The sequence below is a fragment of the Psammomys obesus genome, unplaced genomic scaffold, assembly GCF_907164565.1.
Source record: "Psammomys obesus unplaced genomic scaffold, mPsaObe1.curated_primary_1811, whole genome shotgun sequence".
NCBI lineage: Eukaryota > Metazoa > Chordata > Mammalia > Rodentia > Muridae > Psammomys > Psammomys obesus.
This window is the reverse complement of record NW_026591598.1, coordinates 2,624,261-2,646,137: the sequence shown is the minus strand read 5'-3', so window position 1 is coordinate 2,646,137 and position 21,877 is coordinate 2,624,261. Positions and strand designations below refer to the sequence as shown.

General features: G+C 40.0%; 1 protein-coding gene across 5 annotated transcripts in view; it reads left to right on the top strand.

Annotated features, from left to right (window-relative positions):
• Macf1 (microtubule actin crosslinking factor 1) overlaps window positions 1–21,877 on the top strand; it is a 327,638-nt gene that overhangs the window by 208,052 nt on the left and 97,709 nt on the right. For 4 of the 5 annotated variants that reach the window (XM_055610796.1, XM_055610794.1, XM_055610795.1 and 1 more), the window contains exons 36-43: window positions 11,064–11,213; window positions 13,368–13,601; window positions 15,359–15,583; window positions 16,981–17,499; window positions 18,214–18,390; window positions 18,563–18,686; window positions 20,933–21,141; window positions 21,472–21,789. In XM_055610796.1, coding sequence (XP_055466771.1) covers window positions 11,064–11,213; window positions 13,368–13,601; window positions 15,359–15,583; window positions 16,981–17,499; window positions 18,214–18,390; window positions 18,563–18,686; window positions 20,933–21,141; window positions 21,472–21,789 — 1,956 coding nt within the window. Of the gene's footprint in view, window positions 1–744; window positions 895–4,411; window positions 4,628–5,130; window positions 5,281–8,507; window positions 8,742–11,063; window positions 11,214–13,367; window positions 13,602–15,358; window positions 15,584–16,980; window positions 17,500–18,213; window positions 18,391–18,562; window positions 18,687–20,932; window positions 21,142–21,471; window positions 21,790–21,877 lie in introns of all 5 variants that reach the window. The other variant, XM_055610792.1, reaches the window with a different exon arrangement.

Here is a 21,877-nt window from a genome sequence, read left to right as displayed (position 1 = left end):
GAAGGAAGGAAGGAAGGAAGGAAGGAAGGAAGGAAGGAAGGAAGGAAGGAAGGAAGGAGAAAGAAAGAAAGAAAGAAAGAAAGAAAGAAAGAAAGAAAGAAAGAAAGAAAGAAAGAAAGAAAGAAAGAAAGAAAAGAAAGAAAAAAAGAAAAAAGATATGAGTAGCTTTAGTGCTATCTAGGCAAGTGCTCTCTACTTCTGCTGAGTCGAATCTTCAACACTAGCTTGATTCTTTAATTCTTAGCTGGATATAAAAGTCACTCATGTATAATTGCATACACACAAATACATACATATTTATTTAAGGTGTTAGCTATTTCTCTTAAGTTGTTAATTCATTTATCATCTATAATATAGTTGTTGGAAAATTAGGCATTGCCTGTGAATGTCATTCTAAAATTCCAAGAGTTTCTGTTTATTGTTTTTGATTTTTGTGATTCTAGCACTGAACCCAGGACTTGCTATGTAGTCGATATCTTGCCAAGATCTATCTCTAGCCTGAGAATTCTAAAATAAAAAATGAACACTGAGGCCAATTTGAAATATTGAAGCGATTTCTGAGGAAATCAATAAAATCACTTTTGTCTGTATCTTAGAAATGGTTCAGACAATTACATATTTCATCCTGCCTTATGTGTAGCTAAAATTGCTTCTTTCTGTTTGACTAACAAAAACCCACCTACTTTAGAAGCTGACTTTAAGGAAAACAACAGAGCTTAATGAGTTTTTCTTTGGGTTCCACAGAATGTTTTCACCCGGCGACTTTGTTTAGAACATGATGAGAAGTTGGTATCCTATCTGTCTCTGTTAAGGGACATTGAAATGAGAGCCAAACAGATCCAACCTTTGGAGCTTAATGTGGCAGGGCTTCAGGATCTACTGTGCCAAGCCGAGGTATGTTCCCAAGCATTCCTCCATGCCCCCTGGCTTCTAGATGGTGGCCTCTTGCTGCCCTGAAGATTTCAAGAACCTGCCTTTCACTCTCTCCCATTAAAAAAAAAAAAAAAAAAATCTTAGACTTCTTGTTAGGTATTTGTAGGTTATGCAGGCCTACAACAGGTAAGATTTTTAAGAGGCAAATTTGAATATACTTTGGATGGACATGTGCTACCTATATGATCTTTAATTTATTGCAGTTAAGATCAAAAGCAGTGTGATTGGTTAAGAAAGTTGAAGTAAACTGGGCATGGTGATATTTGCCTTTAATTCCAGCACTAGAGAGCAGAGGCAGTAGGATCTCTACGTGTTTGAGGCCAGCCTAACATACTTAGTGAGCACCAGGACAGATAGCCAACTAGAGTACTTAATGCGTGGGGGTGGGGGGCGGGGGGAGACCTGGAGAATGGCACAGCAGTTAAGAGCACATGTTGCTCTGACAGAGGTTCAGATTCAGTTCCCAGTAACCATGTCAAGTGAATCAGAGCCAACAACCTGTAACTTCAGCTCCAGGAAATCTGATACCCTCTTCTGGCCTCCATACATACACATACACATAAATTAATAATAAGAAATAAATATTTTTTTAAAGAAAAAAAAGGTCTGATTTTTAACTAACTGGAGAATGCTAGTTCCCAAAATTCAGTGGGTGAAGTTAAACAGAAATGTGAGTCACATGGCATAAATCCTAAAGGCCCCTCCTTTATAGTAACACCAGAAAACAGGTAAATATGCATATGTAAATAGGGTTGTAAGTTGTTTAAAGTATAAGAAGCAGTTAGGCCTACAGATTGCCAACTTGTTTCAGAGCATAGCAGCTACATAGGCTTTTTTCCTACAGACTAAAGGTTATCTTCTGAAGAAAGCATCTGCTTAGACTCTGTAGGTAGACACAGTTGAAGGTAAGGGTTCTTTTTTGAGTCATAGGATTAGATGAAAGTGATTGACCCTGGCTTCGTTTTCATTCTACCTCCCATGATTTGACCCATTCATCCACGGGAAACAAAGACCTAATGATGATAATGGGAATGATTTCCCAACGGTATGGCCCAACCCATCACCTTAGTGAAACCTATATTTATCACACCCACCTCTGCAACTTTTTAGGCAATTCAGAATCACCATTTGTGTCAGTGAGACATTTCGCTGGATAAAGGCACTTGCTGTCAAGCCTGATAACCTGAGTTCAATCCCCAGGACCTCTGTAGTAGCAGAAAATTAAATATTCCTGCAAGTTGTTCTCTGACCCTCACACTGTGATTGCACTGTAACACATGCAAACACAATCAATCAATCAATAAATAAATAAATACATAAATGTGTTTTTATATCATTTCAAAGACTCTTAACATTAATAATAACATTGAAAAGGTACAACATCTCTAGGAACTGAGCTATAAGGACATTCTTTCCATCAATATGAGATAATAAATTCTACTGTTATGTATATGTGTGTTTTTGTGGTAGTAGGTGCAGGTACCTGTGGAGGCCATAGCTGGGATCATCTGGAGCTAGAGTTAACAGGTAGTTGTGAGCTGCCCAGCACCAGGTAGGTGCTCTGACTGCTGAGCCATCTCTCCAGCCCTGTAATGCTTTTGCTTTTCTGCTGGGAAAACCAGCAGTGTTTTACTTACATTTGAGGTTGGGTCTGTGAGTATGTGCCTGTAATTCTTCCACCAAGAGAAAGAGGCAAAGGGATCATAAGATTCAGGCCAGCTTGGTCTACTTAGTGACAGGCCATCTAGGACTACATAGTGAGACCCTGTCTTACAAAAACAGCAGCAAGGCCCATTGGGGCACACTTGTAAATCCCAGCTTTGGGAAGGCAGAATTAGGGTTCCTAAGGCAGTTAGTCTAATAGGTGGGCTACAACCAGTGAAGGATCTTGGTTGAAAGGCAGTAGATGGCGCTCCTGATGACAGTACCCCAAGTTGTCCTCTGGCCTGCACATGCTTTGTGTGTGTGTTTTGTTTGTTTGTTTGTTTGTTTGTTAAATCAAAAACTGATTCATGATTTCAGGAGTATAACCAGCTATATTTAGTTGGTTAGTTGGTTGGTTTCAGTGGTTTGTTTTTCCTTCTATTTCCTTTTATATATGTGTACATGCACATGTGTGGTTTGTACATGCCTGTGTGCACTCACAAGTGGGCCATAGACATTTCCTTGTCCTACTCTGCCACCCTCTATCTTACACCCTTTAGACAGGGTCTTCCACTGAGCCCGGAGCTAGGATGCTGGCTAGCTAACCTCAGCAATCTTCTTGCTTCCCATCTCTCTGCAGTGCTAGGGTTGCGTGTGTTCATGGCCATGCCTAGGTGTTTATGTGGAACTATAGGATTTGAACTTAGGTCTTTATGCTTCCTCAAGCAAGTGCTCCTACATACTACTTACATATCCCCAGTCCTATTTCAGTTTTTCAAAGAACACCAAGAAACACTGGCCTTACAGAAACCAAAGAAAAAGACCTCTAGGAAGAACAGAGGGTAGAAATACTGAGTCCAGTGAAGATTAATTCATAGATGACCTTGATACAAACAGTTTCTATGGAGTGTGAGACATCAACTAGATGACAGCTGATTACTGAATGTCATTCCTTCTAGAAGTGTTTGTATTACAGGCAAAGAGGTGGGACACCAGCTTGAGGACGTAGAGTGACTAAGGAATATTTTCAGTGGATTTTGGAGAAGATAAGGGAGGATAAATTGGTAATAACTAGTATTTGGGCTCTTAAGAACATAGAAAGAATAGAAAGGCAGCCTTGAAAAGGAAAATGAGTCCTCATTGAAATTGGAAGCCAAAATAAAGATGATAGAACCTGCAACAGTTTGCCAATATCCAATATGTGGTATAGGTAGTATAGCTAAAAGGGATGTAAGGTTATACCCCAAAGCACTATTACACTTTTCCACTGCCCATTGCTGGCCTCTCTGCTGAGGAGTAAGGATCTTATAGAACAGCTGACTTGGAAGACTATTTCCAGGTATTTTTACATTCTTTGTCCTTAGAATTTGGATCGAAAGAGTCATCTTTTTAGTTAAGTTTCCTTGAAGCACACTACTTCTACATGTCAGCTGCCTGGAAAAAGGAAAACTGATGGTCTTAGAGAGAAGTCAAAGAGTAGTGGACAAAGTACCACACTGAGTTAGAAACCTGAATCCAAATCCTGACTACTCACCCATTTCAGTTTGGTGGCCTCAGACAAAACAATCCATATTGTTCAATACTGAGGAATGTGACTTAATTAGTGATTAAACTAAGGAACCTACATAGCAACCATTCCTAAGCCCTAAATCCTATGTAGACATAAAATGAGCTAACAAATGTGTTTGCAGCTAATTCCCAGAAGGCAAAATTGCTACTCTGCACTAGGGATTGAATTTAGACCTCAAGCCAAGTAGACACATGCTCTACCACTGATCTCCAGGCATAGCACAACTCTTGATTTTGTAGGTAACTTTACTCTGTGTCCCCTCAGGTGTTAGACCAGGAATTAAGAGAGCTGTCCACCATGGTGAATCAGGAATTGGAGTGTGTGGATCAGATTGTTATCAATCAGCCGAAAGAAGTACCTGCTCAGCTGTTGAAGGCATTAGAGAAAGATGCCAAGAACCTTCAGAAGTCTCTAGACTCTGTTAGTGACTCTTGGAGTTCCAGATTCCTCCACCTCCAGAATGTCATGGAAGTGAAAAAGGTAGTGTCTTGGTTTTAGTTTTGGGAGTGGTTGTTTTCTGTGATTTTTTTTTTTTCTTTCCTCTCAAGAAAGGGTTTCTCTGTGTAGCCTTGGCTGTCCTGGACTCACTTTGTAGACCAGGTTGGCCTCGAATTCACAGAGATTCACCTGCCTCTGCCTCCCAGAGTGCTGTGATTATAGGCATGCACCACTGCACTTGGCTGTTATGTTTTTGTTTTTTTTTTTTAAGATTATTTTTAATTATGTATGTGTATACTAGGGACTTATGTATATGAGTGTTGGTACCAACAGAGACCAGAAGGAAGGTACCAGATCCCCTAGTACTTGAGTTACAGGTTGTAGTGAGCTTGTTCTAGGTACTAGGGTGCTAAGAACCAAATTCAGGTTTGGTTCTAATAAAGCAACTGAATTTGAATCCAGGCATCTCTCCTGCCCTATTGCCTTGTTTTTAAAGCCTGGGTAGCTCTGGAGAGTTATAGTCTGACCTGCTGTCTATTTCCTAGACCACAGTGTTAAACCAGCACAAGGAACTAGAAGGCAAACTTGAGGATCTAAGAGCCTGGGTTGGTAGAACCAGTCTTATTCTGAACAGAGAGGAATACAGCACTGAAACTGATGTTGACATCCTGAGGCACTCTCTCCAGCAATCTGAGGTAAATTCTCCACTCATTCCCACCACATACCTTGACTTATACTTTTTTTTTTTCCTTATGGACAAATCTGTCTTTATACTTAATCTTTCTCTCCCTTTCAGAAATAAGATGAGTTGTGTTTAATTTTTAAGATTATTATACTCCTAGAGGTTCAGACCCGGTGACTATTTCTCCTCTCAGTTATTCTCTGAGAGCCCAAAGAATGGCTTTGTATTACCAACTTTATCTCCTCTATACTGAGCGTCTGTCTTTTGTTTCTCTTGCCTGGTATCGAATCTTGCCCACTTTCTAGAGATCTTTTCATTGCTGACCTAGAGTGTGATTAGGGGAGGTTTTTCTGTAGGCTAGAGAAAATGGTACATGCTTTGCATGTCAGATTTAGCCAGGAGGTCACAATTCTAGACAACCTAATCTAGAAAGATGCTTTTTTTTTTTTTCTTAATAATAATTCTTCTTGTTAATCAGTGAGAACAACTATAAAGACAGATGTGCCACATATGTTTCCTTCACTAGCTGTTTTTTTTTCTGTTCAATTTAGTCCATTATTATTTTTGTTGTTATATCCTAGAGTACATCAGCTCCTAATACTAGTTTGTGAATTTTGTGTTATAAAATGATGTCACTTTCTTTAAATGCTTTAGAAAGTCAAAAGGAACTAGAGCTGCTATTCCTCTTCTGTCCTCTCCTTTCCTCATCTAAGACCAAGTAGACATAAAGGTTTTTCTGTAGTCAACTGTGTGCTTGGACCTCATTCTTCAAGAATTGGCCTTCCCATTGCTTTCATGCACTTTTCAAAGATATCATTGAGAGAGAGACTGTATTTGTTCATTAAGATATTATACGTCATGCCAAGCGGTGGTGTCATATGCTTTTAATATCAGCACTTGGGGGCAGAGGCAGGCAGATGTCTGTTAGTTTGAGGCCAGCCTGGTCTACAAAGTGAGTTCCAGACAGCCAGGCTACATAGAGAAACCCTGCCTCGAAAAACAAACAAAAAAGATATTATATGTCAGACATGGTGGCACTTGTATGTGAATTCAAATCCAGTCTAGACTACATAACAGGTTCCAGGCTAGCCAGCTGTTGCTACACAGTGAGACAAAAAGAGGGGAGGGGAGAGAATTTAAAAAAAAAAAAATATATATATATATATATATATATATATAAAATTTATTTATTTATTTATTTGTTTGTTTGTTTATTTATTTATTTATTTACATAATAGTCTGACAGGAATCATTCACAGCTTCTGTAGGTAAAGCATTTGCCTTGCATTCTGGGGTCTTGAGTTCAATACCCAGAACTGATTGTGGAAGGAGAGAACCAGTTCCTGAAAATTGTCATCTGACCTCCATACTCAAACAGTAGCATGAGTGCATCTTCATTGACACATACATCTCTCATACACACTGATAATAATAATAAATTTTAAGATTTTATTTGGGGGGTGCTGGAGAGATGGCTCAGATTAAGAGCACTGGCTGCTCTTCCAGAAGTCCTGAGTTCAATTCCCAGCACCCACATGGTAGCTCACAAACATCTATAATGGGCTCTGATGTTCTCTTCTGACATACAGGTATACAAGCAGACAGAACATTATATACATAATAAATAAATAAATCTTTTTTTTTTAAAGAATGATTAGCATGTACATTTATTTTTTAAAAAAAGATTTTATTTGGGGACTTGAGAGGCAGCTCAACAGTTAAGAGCACTGACTGCTTTTCAGGCTTTTGAGACTCAGGCTCAATTTTCAGCACCCACATGGTTGTAACACCAATTCTGGGGGATCTGCTGCTCTTGTTTGGCCTCTGTAGCCACTGTATGCACATGGTGCACAAACATACATGCAGGCACAACAAGATTAAAGTAAATATGGCATCAGGTGGTGCTGGCACACACCTTTAATCCCAGCACTCAGGAAGCAGAGGCAGGCGGCTCTCTGTGAGTTCGAGGCCAGTCTGGTCTGCAAAGTGAGACCAGGACAGCCAGGGCTACACAAAGAAACCCTATTTTGAAAATCATTTTTTAAAAAAAGTAAATAAATCTCTCTCTTAAAAAAAAATTGTTTACTTATTATTTATACAGAATTTGCCTGCATGTCAGAAGAGGGCACCAGATCTCACTGTAGGTGGTTGTAAGCCACCATGTGGTTACTGGGAATTGAACTCAGAACCTTTGGAAGAGCAGCCAGTGCTCTTAACATCTGAGCCATCTTTCCAGTCCTAAATCTCTTTCTGTTGTTGTTTTTGTTTTGGGGTTTTTTTATTTTGTTTTCTTTTCTTTTTTGGTTTTTCAAGACAGAGATTCTCCTTGTAGCTTTGGTCCTGGACTCACTTTGTATACCAAACTATCCTTAAACTCACAGCGCCTGCCTCTGCATCCCCAAGTGCTGGAATTAAAAGCGTGTACCACCATATCCACTTAAATCTTTCTTTTTAATACATACATTTTTTTTTTAATTTATGTAGATGTATGGGGACCTGAGTATGTATATGGGCATGTAGTACCCACTGAGATCAGAAGAGGGCACTGAATCTTCTAGAACTAGAGTTAACACTTTGTGGGTGCTGGAAATTGAGCCTGGGTCCTCTGGAAAAGCAGCCCATGGTCTTAATTGCTGATCAGAAGCCCTGGTTTAGAAATTATTATTGTATTTTTCCAAAACTTTTTTTTTAATTACTATGCCAGGGCTTGTGGCTTGGGCCTCTAATTTCAGCTGTATGGGAGGTGGAGCTGAGAGATTCAGAAATTCCAGGTCTTTCTGGGTTATAAAATGAGTTCAATGCCAATTTGAGCAGCTTAGTAAGACACTATCTTAAACAATACAAAAGGAGCTGGAGATGCAACACAGTGGAAGAGTAGCTGCCCAGCATTCGCAAGGACATACACTGAGGCCCCAGCTCTACCAAAATAAATAAATAAGAAGAGAATTAAATCACATATATTTTGAATTAGCAATCATATAATTCTGTTAACATAAATAATTGGAAGCTTACTGCATTGTAAAGCTAGGCCCAGTAATGGAAGTGTACACAATTAATGCCTTGTTTTGGAAATTTGTAAGAAGAAAAATAAGAGACTTGCAGTGCTCCTTTGTCCTGTAACTGATTATAAAATATAGGCTATTAACCTTTAATTCTCAAAGCCAGTAGCCTTTCCATGATTAGAGAAATAAAAGGCATCTGTTTTTGTTTTCATTTTTTTTTTCTCCCTACTTGCCTTAGGATATGAAACAATCTATGACTGAAAGGAAATCTCATCTGGATGCTCTTGCTCTGGATATTCAGCTCTTTATCTCTGAGCATGCACAGGATTTGTCTCTTCAGCAAAGTCAGCAGTTGCTGCAGATTCTGAGTGAATTACAGAAGTCCTTTCAGGACCTAGAGCAACACACTGTAGCCCAGATGGGTGCTTTGCAGGACCATCTTCAGCAAACCCAGCAAGAAGTTCAGGTTAAGGTCAGACTAAATCAGAAACTGAGCTCAGTTTGTCTTTTGGGGTGTCTTCTAGGGGTTTTCTGGCCTGCCTCCAACTATCATGATTCCAGGAACCTGGGTTTACCAACTTCAAAATTTTATGTCATGCAGGCCAATGCAGTCTGGTCTGAGGGATAATTCATCTGGCTGTTTTTCTTTTATGTGTGTGAGAGAATATATGTGTGTATTTGTGTGCAAATTGCATGTGAAAGTATTTTTCATTTTAGTGAGACTCTATTCTTACTGTGTCCCATTGTTTCATACAAATATTGTAGCTGGCCTTTTCTTCCTGGTGCTTTCCTAACACTCACTTGAACCTGTGAGGAGCATTGAGGTACACTGACAAGAATGGCTCTGAAAAGTCAGTTTTATTAAAAAGCTTTTAATGTAACTTATAAGATTCCTTGACAGTCTTCAAGCAGCTGATAAAAATATTTAATCAGAATACTATGATTTTAGCTACTTTTTGTTGTTTTGTTTGGAGACAATGTCTCACTGTGTAGCCCAGGCTCACTCTATATAGAACAGATTGGCCTTGATCCCACAGTGAGCTACCATGCCCTAACCTTGTTTTTGGTATATTTAAGTTATTATTCTCTAGCACTTTTCTACATGCTGAGATGCCCAGTTTTTCTTACTGTGGAACACAATGTACAAAAGCAGGGTTGATGGTTTCTTTCTTTTTCTTTCTTTTTTTTTTTTAAGTATTTGACTATCCTACCATGTCTTATCATAACTCTCATCTTAAACATTCAAATTCAACATAATTGAATTTCTAGTGACATCAACCTTAGGCTGTGTTGAGTAATGCTTTTGTCATTTCTGCCATTTGAATAAATTAGTATACAGCAAAATGATAGTAGAATTATCATAATACCCAGAAAATCTATATCAAGGGCCCCTGAATTATGCAAAGTATAGTTGAGCTTTTGAGTAAGACTTAAAGAAAATTAGGCTAGTCTGTGCCTTCTGTCCCCTGCTACTGTCTCATTATTTCCATTATGTTGGAACTGAAATAAAGCCTGGTGAAATATTTCCGGTTGCTCTCCATACCTGAACCTGAGCACTGCTTATACCTAGTCGTTTATAGAGTGTAGTGTATTGTGTGGTTAATTAATAAAGCAGCTAGGTCTGAGCCACCTTAAGCTTAACTGCAGCAGGTGATAGAATTGCATGTGAACACCCTGCGCATGGGATTAATTCACAGAGTGCATTAACCTTGTCAGTTGCTCTCCCTCTCTATATTTGCTGAATGTATTTGCATTAACTTGTTTGCTTTGCTTTTTTCAGATTCAGTGTGCACTCATCCTAACCTATGAAGATCCCGTTTCACATCTGAAGAGCTCTTAGGAGTTCTTTTCCAGTGCCCTTCTGTTTTTTTTTTTGTTTGTTTGTTTGTTTATTTGTTTGTTTGTTTTCATAAAAAGGGGGAGTGAGAGCTAGTAGTATGGGCACCTGTTTGTAAGTGCAGGTGACTGTAATATCAGGATGCCATCAGAAGGCAATCTGGTAGAAACTGTTTTAGAAGGATGATCAGGAGAACACATCATGCTCAATTGTTGCTCAGTCAAATGCTTTAGTGTCATGGAACTGACATGACAGATGGGAAAAGGATCAGGCATGGAAACATATTCCCCCGCCTCTCTCTCTGGCCTGACTTTTCTAATGGTAGTGTAGACACCCAAAAGATGGAGACAGTTGCTATTCTTGGGCAGTTGTCTCCTCAAAATAGGCAAACCACACTCCTTGAACCTGTCATATGATCACTCCATGTAATGGTTCTTTTGCAGTTGAGACACATTTGATTTATAAAGTCAGTTCAGTTATTAAGAATATCATTTAGCTTATAATTATCCAGACTCTCGTGTTTTTTGTTTTTTTTTTTTTTTTGATTCTTATTCATCGACTTTCAACATTTCTGACTTAATAGCAAATCCTCTTATTTTAAAGGAAGAACTTCCCAGAGAGACAAATTTATTATCATCATCACTATCATATGTGGTTTCAATGTTATCCATTTTGAAAATGATAACAGCCATGTCCAAAGGAGCTTCCAAATTCAAATCTGAACTAGGAGCACATCTCTCCAAGTGTTTCTGACTATCATTCCAACCGCACACCCCATAACAGACTGTCCAGATGAGGGCGCTTCCGGAATATGAGTTCTGTGCCTTTTTCTGTTGCAGTTTCCCACCAAATTTTTCATCTTTGATATATGATTGTCCTGTTTTACATTTTAAGAAATTATCTTGTATTTGTAACATGAGAGTTGATTATTTCTTGACTCCTCTACATATTAATTAGACCCTGCAGAAACAGCAAAATACCTGCCATAAGAAGCTGGAGGATCTTTGCCGCTGGGTCGGGCAGGCAGAGAGAGCCCTGGGGAAGCACCAGGGTGGCACCTCTCAGCAAGAGCTTTCTGCTTTGCAGAAGAACCAAAGTGACTTGAAGGTCAGTGTGAATTAATCCACATTGCCATTCCTTCAGTCAGTATTTGTCAAGGCTCCATAACAGTGCTTAGCGGCTACATAAGTGGTAAACAGACATTTGTGCCCTCATGAAGTTTACAGTTTGGTGGAAGAGATAGACAAGCACACAGATTAGCATGAGAATATCTAATTGTTAACCATTACATCCACAAAAGTAAGGTTACCTGAAAACATATGTTAGAAATTCAGTCTAGTCTAGGGTGCAAGAAAAGAAGACTTAAGAGTGCCAGGTAAACTGAGAAGTGATGTATATACAGGGTTAGTGCATGAAGGTGTTGGGGGGTAGAAAGTATACCAGGCAGGGGCTTCTGCATTAGTCTTAAGGTAGGAGGGGAATTGAACACAACGTAGTCAGGAACGGGAAGAAGGCCCCTTCCACTGGGCTGCAAAGAACAAAAAGACTAATGAAAGTGGAAATCAGAGACATGGTGTCACTCTTGTCATCCTGGATTTGTAGGCCACAGGAGAGAGAAATGATAGCCAGGAGAGTAGTCAATAAAGGGTTACTTACTTTCCAAGCCTTCCAGTCAGTCCTCAAAAGCAGATGTCAGTGAACATATATACTGTTGTTCTTCAGCCTATGTCTAATACAGTTTAATTTATAAATTAGGTACAATGAAAGATATATCCATAACTAAAATTAGAACAATTATTATAATATACAGTAAAAAAAAATCATCACTACTCTTGTCCTTTGGGGCCATTATTATATTAAATGAGGATTCTTGGATATAAGCACCATAATACCACAACAGATGGCCCAATAACCAAGATTATGTGACTAATAGGCAATTACCATGTACATGTTCTATGTGCTAATGGGCAAGTAGCATGTGTATAACTTGGATGTACTGGACAAAGGAGTTCTCCACATCTCAGACTGAGTAGTGCAAGATGAACGGAGATTTTTAAATTTTGTTTTACTGTGTGTGGGTGTATGTATGTATATGTGTTGCCTGACCATATGTATATGACCACATGTGCACAGTGCCCATGGAGGTGTCAGATGCTTTGGAACTGGAATTATCAGTGGTTTTGAACTGCTGTGTACTAAACTGAACCCGGGTCTTCCCCGAGAATAAGTGTTCTTAATTGCTGAGTCACCCCCCCTTACACACACAGACATGCACATTTTTGAGACAGGTGTCTTTACTGGTCTAGAATTTGTTGTGTAGACCAAACTAGCCTTGAACACATAAAGATTTATCTGCCTCTACCTCCTCAGTGCTAGGATTAAAGGGCTACCACCATTCCTACTAGGAATGAGTTGCCATTACTTAATTCAGAATGGTGCACGATGTGAAACCTATGAAATTTTGATTTAATATTTTTAGATCATAGCTGACCATGAAGACCTAAAATCTTGAAAAGTAAAAACTGTAGAGACTGATCTACCATAAAAGACTGGCAGGCTTCACTTTGCTAGAATCATACTGTCCTTTTATTTCTTCCACTTGTCAGTTCTAGCATTTTTATGTTTTAAGTTTCTTTTTTATTTATCATTATTGCAAACGCATCTCTCTATGTCTTTTCCTCTTTCCCCCCTTGTGTGTATCTCACATCGTGCTTTTGGAGGTCAGTGACAACTGTGTAGAGTTAGTTTTCTCCTTCCACCTTTACATGGGTTCCAAAAATGGAACTCCTGGTCAATGGGATTTTATAGAAAGAATGCTTGCCATGCATAGTGTTGTATACTTTGAGTCCAAGCACTTGGGAGGCAGAGGCAGGTATTTCTCTGTGAGTACCTGGACTGCTTGGTTTACAAAGTAAGTTCCAGGACAGCCAGGGCTGCATAGAGAAACCCTGTCTCAAAAAAAGAAAAAGAAGAAGAAAGGAGGAAAGAAAGAGAGAGAGAGAGAGAGAGGGAGAGAGAGAGAGAAAGAGAAAACTCTTTGAATACAACTCATTGCCAAGTAAAAATCTCTGCTATTCAACACTGAATACCTGCTAGAAAAATTAAATATTTTAATTTTTTCGTTTCTTTGGCTTTGGTATAAACCATAAAGAAATTATCAAGAAGTCAGAGTCTATATACACATACATGTTATCCTTATACCATTAGAAGATTTGAAAGGACTAAAGATAAAGACAGTCATCTTTGTTTCTCTTTGTTAAGGATTTGCAGGGTGACATTCAGAATCATTCCACCTCATTTGCCACTGCTGTCAAAGACATTGAAGGGTTCCTGGATGAGAATCAGAGCAAGCTGAGTCCCCAGGAACTGACAGCTCTTCAAGAAAAGCTTCATCAGGCTAAGGAGCAATATGAGGTTCTCCAGGAACGGACACGGGTAGCTCAGAAGGAGCTGGAAGAAGCAGTGACATCAGCCTTACAGCAGGAGACAGAGAAGGTAACAGAATGCTACACTTGGTGGTTTTCCAAAGCCAAATCTTGTTTCTGCACAAAAGGTTGGGAGGAGTCTTTAGAGTCACATAAGTGGACCTTAGGGGAAGGACTGAGTCAGTCTTTGCTTAACCAGAAAAGTCCAGGAGGGCAGGTCAGGAATGGTTATTAAAAAGTGTATTTTACCAAAAACAAAGTTAAAACTTGTTAGCGCTATAGTTTGTACTTTGGCTTAGATAGGGTATTAGTCAGGGGAGGGATTTTTTGAATGAATATTGTTTGGTGACTTAACAGTATTAGAAAAATATATATGGAGTATGGAAGAGTTGGGGGAGTGGGCTTTATTCCCAGACAGCTGTATAGTTAGAGTGTGGACTGTGAGACTAGGAGAAACTGAAAAACAAAACAAGGTGAGATCTTGAATGATTTTACTCAGCACTGGTGGGTTGAGTTGAATCCTTCCTTCAGCCTTGGACTCCTATACTCATTAGAGAGTAGGAAGTACTCAGGAGAGCATGGGAAGAAGTGAGCTGCCTGAAGGTGAATATTCAAATAAACGAATATGCAACTTCGTACAACCTGTTTTAGTAAAATACTTGAAGAGCTAATGACTACAACTTGAGAGGCAAGTTCAATAACTAAGTGTTCTGTTTGACTGAGATAAAGATGACAGAAGTCAGAGGCTGAAGAGATGGCTCAGAGGTTAAGAACACTGGCTGTTCTTCCAAAGATCCTGAGTTCAATTCCCAGCAACCACATGGTAGCTTACAACCATCTATAGTGAAATTTATAATGAGTTCTGGTCACAGGCACGCATGCAGGCAGAATGTTGTATAAATAAGTCTTATTTTAAAAAAAAAAGAAGGAAAGAAAAAAGATGATAGAAGTCTGTTGTACCTTCAAAGAAGAACCATTGAATAAGAACTGTGACTATGGTATATCTTACTCTTCCAATGTGTTACTTCTGCATGGTTAGGTAGGGTCCAGGGAATCTTGCAGGCTTGGCAGGACTTCTAAATCCTGACATTTGCCCATTTTGTTTGTTTTGTTGAGGTGTTCTTGGTTATATTTCTTTAGGCAGTGAGCTATTGAGAAAGCTGAATTTTTTTAATTTTTTATATTAATTTCAGTTTATTCACTTTGTATCCCAGCTATAGCCCCTTCCCTCTTTCCCTCCTGATCCCACCCTCCCTTCCTCATCTTCTTCCAAGCCCCTCCCCAAGTCCACTGATAGGGGAGGTCCTCTTCCCCTTCCTTCTGATCCTAGTCTATCAGGTATCATCATGACTGGCTGCATTGCCCTCCTCTGTGGCCTGGTAAGGCCGCTCCCCACTCAGGGGGAGGTGGTCAAAGAGCCAGCCACTGAGTTCATATCAGAGACAGTCCCTGTTCCCATTACTAGGGAACTCACTTGGATACTGAGCTGCCATGAGCTACCATGAGCTACATCTGAGCAGGGGTTATAGGTTATATCATGGTTGGTTGGAATATCAGTCTCAGAAAAGACCCCTGTGCTCAGATATTTTGGTTCTGTTGCTCTCCTTGTAGAGTTCCTGTTAAAGTTTATTTTAAATAACTATTTTTACAGATTTTGAGAGATTTTAAAGAGACAGGCAATATGAGTTGATGTAAGATTTTTTAGACCCAGAATAGAGCATCACTTTTTTTTTTTAGCACAGAGCTCCCCTCCCACTTTGGCTTGTTAACCTGTGGGCTCATAGTGGAGTATCTAAGGTGTTCTCACTGCATACCTCTGGATTGCAGAGTAAAGCAGCGACAGAGCTGGCAGAGAACAGGAGGAAGATTGATGCTCTCTTGGATTGGGTGACTTCTGTGGGGTCATCTGATAAACAGCCACAGACTAGTCTTCCAGGAGTTGAGCAGTTCTCCGGACCTAGCCTGGAAAAAGGAGTTTTGGATGCCACTGATGGTTCTGTGGAGGTGAACCAAGTACCAGAGAAACTGGATAGGCAATATGAGTTGATGAAGGTAAGGGTGTGAGCTTCTCTTTACTATGGTTGTGGAAAGGAACCTATCTCACTCAGAAAGCTGATCTCAGCTTTAGTTTGTGTTTCTGGTATCTCGGCAGCTTGTGCACTGTTGACTGTTCTTCTCAAAATGCTTTTTCCTTGTCTTCTGTACACTAGTTCACCTCTTTTTCTTTGGCCAGTCTTTGAGATACTGTTATTCTTCCATGTCACAGCCCTCTTCTCATCTGTCAGAATTTGCCTGCCTGGGGCTGGGAAGATAGCTCAGAGGCTACAGTATTTGTCACCTAAGTGTGAGAACCCATGCTTGATCATCTGAACCCATGTTAAAATGTTATGCATGGTGCTGCATGCTGATAATCCTAGCATGGGGAGATAGAGAAGGGGGTTCGGGGTGGGGGGTTCCCAGCTAGCCTAGCCTAGCTTCAGGTCCAAAGGAGAGAGTAACTAAAAAAAAAAAAAAAAAAAAAAAAAAGGCAGACATCTTCTGAGGAACAGCATTCAAAATTTATCCCTGGCTACACCTGAATACACATGTGCACATACACAAACACACCCAAAAAACAACATGTTTTTCTTGGGTACTCTTGTCCATGTACAGTACAGTACTTCAGTTACCAATATTCCACATATCTATTTATTTTCACCCGACATCATTACTGAATAGCAAACATATATATACATATATATATATCCATCTGCCTCTGCAAACTGTAACCATACATACATCAACCTGAAGACAGACCTCTTCTGTAATCTCCAACCTGACATGACCTGCCTGTCCATCCAACCTATTGTTTGTACATTCCTACGTAATTGCCTGAGCTAGTAATCATCCTAGGTTTCTCTCTGTCCATCACTCTTCCATATTGAGTCATCTTATGTCTAAGGTGTCATAGCCCCTAATAACTTTCTTTTACCTTCCAGATTAAGTACAAATTCTTAATATGGTTTCACTGTACTTACTGCCACCCTCCTACTTATGTGAGCTCATCATTCATTTTCCTTCACTTTGAGCCTCCAGCTGCTGTGCTCTAATTCTCCTGAACTTTTGCATACACTTAGAATTTTCTCACCTAGCTGTCAAAAATAAAGGAAGGCATGGCTCTTAGTTATTATTTTTGTTTATTCTTCAGATTCTAGCGTAGAGTTTACTTCTTTTAGCGTAGAGTTACTCCCACATTTGGGATGCTCCTTCACATTGTAGTGTTCCTCATCCCATTTGTATGTAGCTCTTACTCACCTTAAACTCAAAAAGATTAAAAGCATGTGCCGCCATACCCGGCACATGAGTGAGTGGTGTTTTGAAACGTAGAGACTGCTCTACTTCTAGCTGTAAGAATAACCAAATTTCTCATGTTTTCCTATTGATAATCTTTGGGGTGGTTTATTCACCAGGCACGTCACCAAGAATTGCTGTCTCAACAGCAGAATTTCATTGTGGCCACCCAGTCAGCTCAGTCCTTCCTGGACCAGCATGGTCACAACCTTACACCTGAGGAACGGCAGATGCTGCAAGAGAAACTAAGTAAGCTTAAGGAGCGCTATGCAGCTTCCCTGGCTCAGTCAGAGGCAGAGCTGAAGCAGACGCAGACTCTACGAGATGAACTGCAGAAATTCCTACAAGACCACAGAGAATTTGAAAACTGGCTAGAACGATCTGAGAATGAACTGGATAGCATGCACAAGGGGGTCAGCAACCCTGAAGCCCTGAAGTCCTTACTAAAGCGGCAAGGAAGCTTCTCGGAGGATGTCATTTCCCACAAAGGAGACTTGAGATTTGTGACTATCTCAGGACAGAAAGTCTTAGACACAGAAAACCATTTTGAGGAAGGCCAGGAATCATTAGCCACCAGAAACTTAGTGAATGAAAAACTGAAGGCTGCAACAGAAAGATACACCACCCTACACTCTAAGGTAAGGGGAGACTCTGTCAGCCTCCAGTGAAACAGTCATGGCAGTCCTCAAAAACTATGGGTAATTTTTAAGACTCAATATAGGGGCCATAAAACACAGTGTGTGTGAGCCACAGGCAAATACATTTCATGAGCTAAAAAAAAAAAAAAAAACAAAAAAACCACAGACTGGACCCATGGTCTAACACTTAGTACTGTCAGTGTTAGGAATATGTATCACATCATTGGTGAAGACAGAGATTTTCATCTCCTGTATCCTGAGCAGTATCTTGGGCTTATAAGAGACACAGCACACCAAAATTTAAGCCAGCTGCAATCCTTATTTCTAGGCAGTGTGTTTTGGGATGAATCCTTATCTTCCTGCAAATAAAAAAAGTAAATAAATATTTTTTATTCCTCCTAAAGTTTAGAATCTACACACCACTCTTTATCTTTCTGTCATCATCTCTCATCTCCCAAAAAGAATATTTTTCTCTACTTTCCAGTCCTTACCTTTGCCTATAATCTGGTGTATATTTCTTTGGTAACATGTCATACAATTCATTAAGTCTTCCTGGGGACTTACAGGGTAAGGTGAATGGTACATTACAGACAATGACCTGCTTGTAGACAGTCAAACCATTGTGTGAAGTTGCAGTTAGTAACCAAGCGGGACTTTTTCTTTGGACTTTATTCTGGAAGCTGCTACCTTCAGCTTTTTGTTCCTTTGGCATAGTGTACACGATTGGGCTCTCACCTAAACATGCTGCTAAGCCAGTATCAGCAATTCCAGAGCAGTGCTGACAGCCTGCAGGCCTGGATGTTGACCTGTGAGACCAATGTGAAGAAGCTCCTCTCAGACACTGTTGCCTCTGACCCTGGAATCCTGCAACAGCAACTTGCAACGACCAAGGTAAGCAGATTCAGACCGTGCTTGTGTGTCAAGGTCTTATATTTCATGGCTTAGAGGGAGCTAATGAAAGTAAATACTACTAAATGCATTAGATGAGATGTCTTAGGCAAGATATCATTAATAAATTCTTTGGACTTTTTGTTTGTTTTGTTTTCTTGTTTTGGACAAGCAGCAATTACAGGAAGAATTGGCTGAGCACCAAGTACCTGTAGAAAAACTTCAAAAAGCAGCTCATGATCTAAGGGCAATTGAAGGAGAGCCATCTCTGGACCATGGGCCTATTCAAGAAACCACAGGTATGAAACAGCAGCAGTGATTTTGCCCCCTTAGGTCTACTATAGTGTTTGTTTTGCAGTATATTAGCATACTACGTCAACAGGTATCCAGAGCATTAAGCTAAGGGCAGGGGACAGTCATGTTTGGGTGTCATGAAATAGCTCACTTTCCAGTGTACTCTATTACTACACTGTTCAAAGACCTTCTGGCTTCAGTCCTTTTAGTATCTGCTGTCTGGTTGTACACTGCTGCTTTCATTTGCTAAGGAAGCTCGCCATTCCCAAGTTACTGGCTTTTGAAGTTTCTCCTGTTCCTTACCTGACATTTATTTCATTGTGCTCTCCATGAATGATGGAATCCTGTTCATTTTTCAAGATTTAGTCAAAGGCACATCACAGTGGCTTTAGTTAATACACACGTATTTGAAAATTGCTAAGAGGTGGGTTTTTTAAATGTTCTCACCACAAAAAGTGCTACATGAAGTAGCTATGCTAACTAACGTGATGCAGTTATTCCATAATATATGCATCTTAAAATATAATTTGTATGCCATAAATATCTTATCAGATTTACTTGCCAAGGGTAGAGGAGGAAAGAAAGGAGACAGACCTAAAACCCTGTGTCTTAGTTACTTTGCTCTGATAAAACATGATGACCAAGGCAATTTATAAAGGAAACATTTAACTGAGCCTACTGTTCTGGAGGGATAGAGTCCATGACGGCAGAGCAAAAGCATGTGTATATTGTTAGGAACAGCTGAGAGCTTACATCTTGAGCCACAAACAACATACACAGAAAAATATACTCAGAATGGCAGGAGGCTTTTGGAACCTTAAATAAAACTACCATCAATGACACACTTTCTCTAATAAGGCCTAATCCTGCCAATTAGGGATCAAGTATTCAAATGTCCAAGACTTATGGGAAAACCCTATCATTCAGAAGAAACAAAAATTATTTTAAATTTCTCTAGGACATGCTTTTTTTTTAACTTTTTAAAAATTTTTTATTAATTACACTTTATTCATTTTGTATCCCCCCATAAGCCCCTCCCTCCTCCCCTCCTGGTCCCACCCTCCCTCCCCTTTCTGCATGCATGCCCCTCCCCAAGTCCACTGATAGGGGAGGTTCTCCTCTCCTTCTTTCTGATCTTAGTCTATCAGTTCTCATCAAAAGTGGCTGCATTGTCCTCCCCCTCAGGGGGAGGTGATCAAAGAGCAGGCCAATCAGATTATGTCAGAGGCAGTCCCTCTTCCCATTACTGTGTAACCCACTTGGACACTGAACTGCCATGGGCTACATCTGTGCAGGGGTTCTAGGTTATCTCTTGGTTGGAGTATGAGTCTCTGGGAAGTTCCCTGTGTTCAAATTTTCTTGTTCTGTTGCTCTCCTTGTGGAGTTCCTGTCCTCTCCAGCTCTTACTATTTCCCACTTCTTACATAAAATTCCATTCACTCTGCCCGACAGTTGGCCATCAGGCCCAGCATCTGCTTTGATAGTAGGACATGCTTCTTTAGTACCAATATAGTAACTAACTTTTTTACAGTTAGTTGTGTTATGTTTCCTCTACCTATGCTGATTTGCAGTCCTAATTTTATTTTAATTAAAATTAGTTCTTGGCATATTGGCTAGTTTCTGGTTCTTACTAAATGCCAAATAACTAACTAATTGAATTTGGCTCCTATACTAATATACTTAAAGCTATTCCGTTTGTTTTAATGTTAATTATTTTTAATTAATGTTTGCAATTTAAATACTACTTTCTGAGTAGTTTTTATATTTGTTTGTTTGTTTGTTTGAGTTTTTGTTTTGTTATGTATTTGAGGCAGGATCTCGGTATTCAGCCCTGGCTGCCTTGGAACTCACTATATAGGCCAGGGGGACTTCAAACTTACAAAGACCCCCTGTCTCTATATCCCTAGTGCTGGGGTTAAAGGCATGGACTGCTGAACTCTTTCTTCCTTCCTTCCATCCTTTATTTTTTCTTTCTTTCTTTCTTTCTTTCTTTTTTTCTTTCTTTCTTCCTATCTATCTGTTTGTTGATTTTTTTATTTATCTTTTTATTTTTGGGGAGGGATTTGCTATGTATGTTTCCTAGGCTAGCCTTGAACTCACTATGTAGGTCAGGCTGACCTCAGAGTTGTTCTGCCTCAGCTTCCTGACCACCGGGGCTACAGGCATGTCCCACCATATCCAGCTTTTCATTCTTAGAAACACCTTATAAGAATAGTGTCCATTGTTTATTCTCATGGCCGTGATTTTGCAGATTCCATATTCAGCCGCTTCCAGAACCTCTCCTGCAGCTTGGCTGAGCGCTCTGCTCTGCTGCAGAAGGCAATTGCTCAGTCTCAGAGTGTTCAGGAAAGCCTGGAGAGCCTGTTGCAGTCCATGAGGGAAGTTGAACAAAATCTGGAAGGGGAGCAGGTGGCCTCACTTTCATCGGGAGTCATCCAAGAAGCCCTGGCCAACAACATGGTGAGGCCTTTATCCCAAGAGTTACACTCGTGTTTACCTTTCTGTAATAATATAACAGGAGAATAATTCATGTCCAGGAATCTTATATTAAGGTTTAAAGAAAGAAAACATTTCTTCCCAATTTTCAAACCACTGTTGAACCCAAAAAAAAGTGGTGGGAGCAAAATAATTTGGTGAACTGGATGGAGAACTAAAGAATTTAGCATTCTTCAGGCTCAAGTATAGTCCTCCAATCTCCTTGAGCACGGAGCTATTACCAAGTTTTTAATTGATGATTCAGATATATCAGCACAAGTAAACCCCAACTGACAGACTTGTTCTTGATGACAGAAACTGAAGCAAGACATTGCTAGGCAAAAAAGCAGCTTGGAAGCCACCCATGAGATGGTCACTCAATTCATGGAGACAGCTGACAGCAGCACAGCCTCAGGGCTGAAGGGCAAACTGGCAGAGGTGAGCCAGCGCTTCGAACAGCTCCAGCACCAGCAGCAAGAGAAGGAGAGTAACTTAAAGAAGCTCCTGCCCCAGGCAGAGATGTTTGAGCAGCTCTCCAACAAGCTACAGCAGTTCATGGAAAACAAAAGTCGATTACTGGCCTCTGGGAACCAGCCAGACCAAGATATTGCACATTTCTCCCAGCAGATCCAGGTAAGGATACATACCTGCCATCCTGGCAGAATAAAAAGAAGGGCAAAAAGAAAACTAGTATTTACTGAGTACATACTTTATAGGTAAT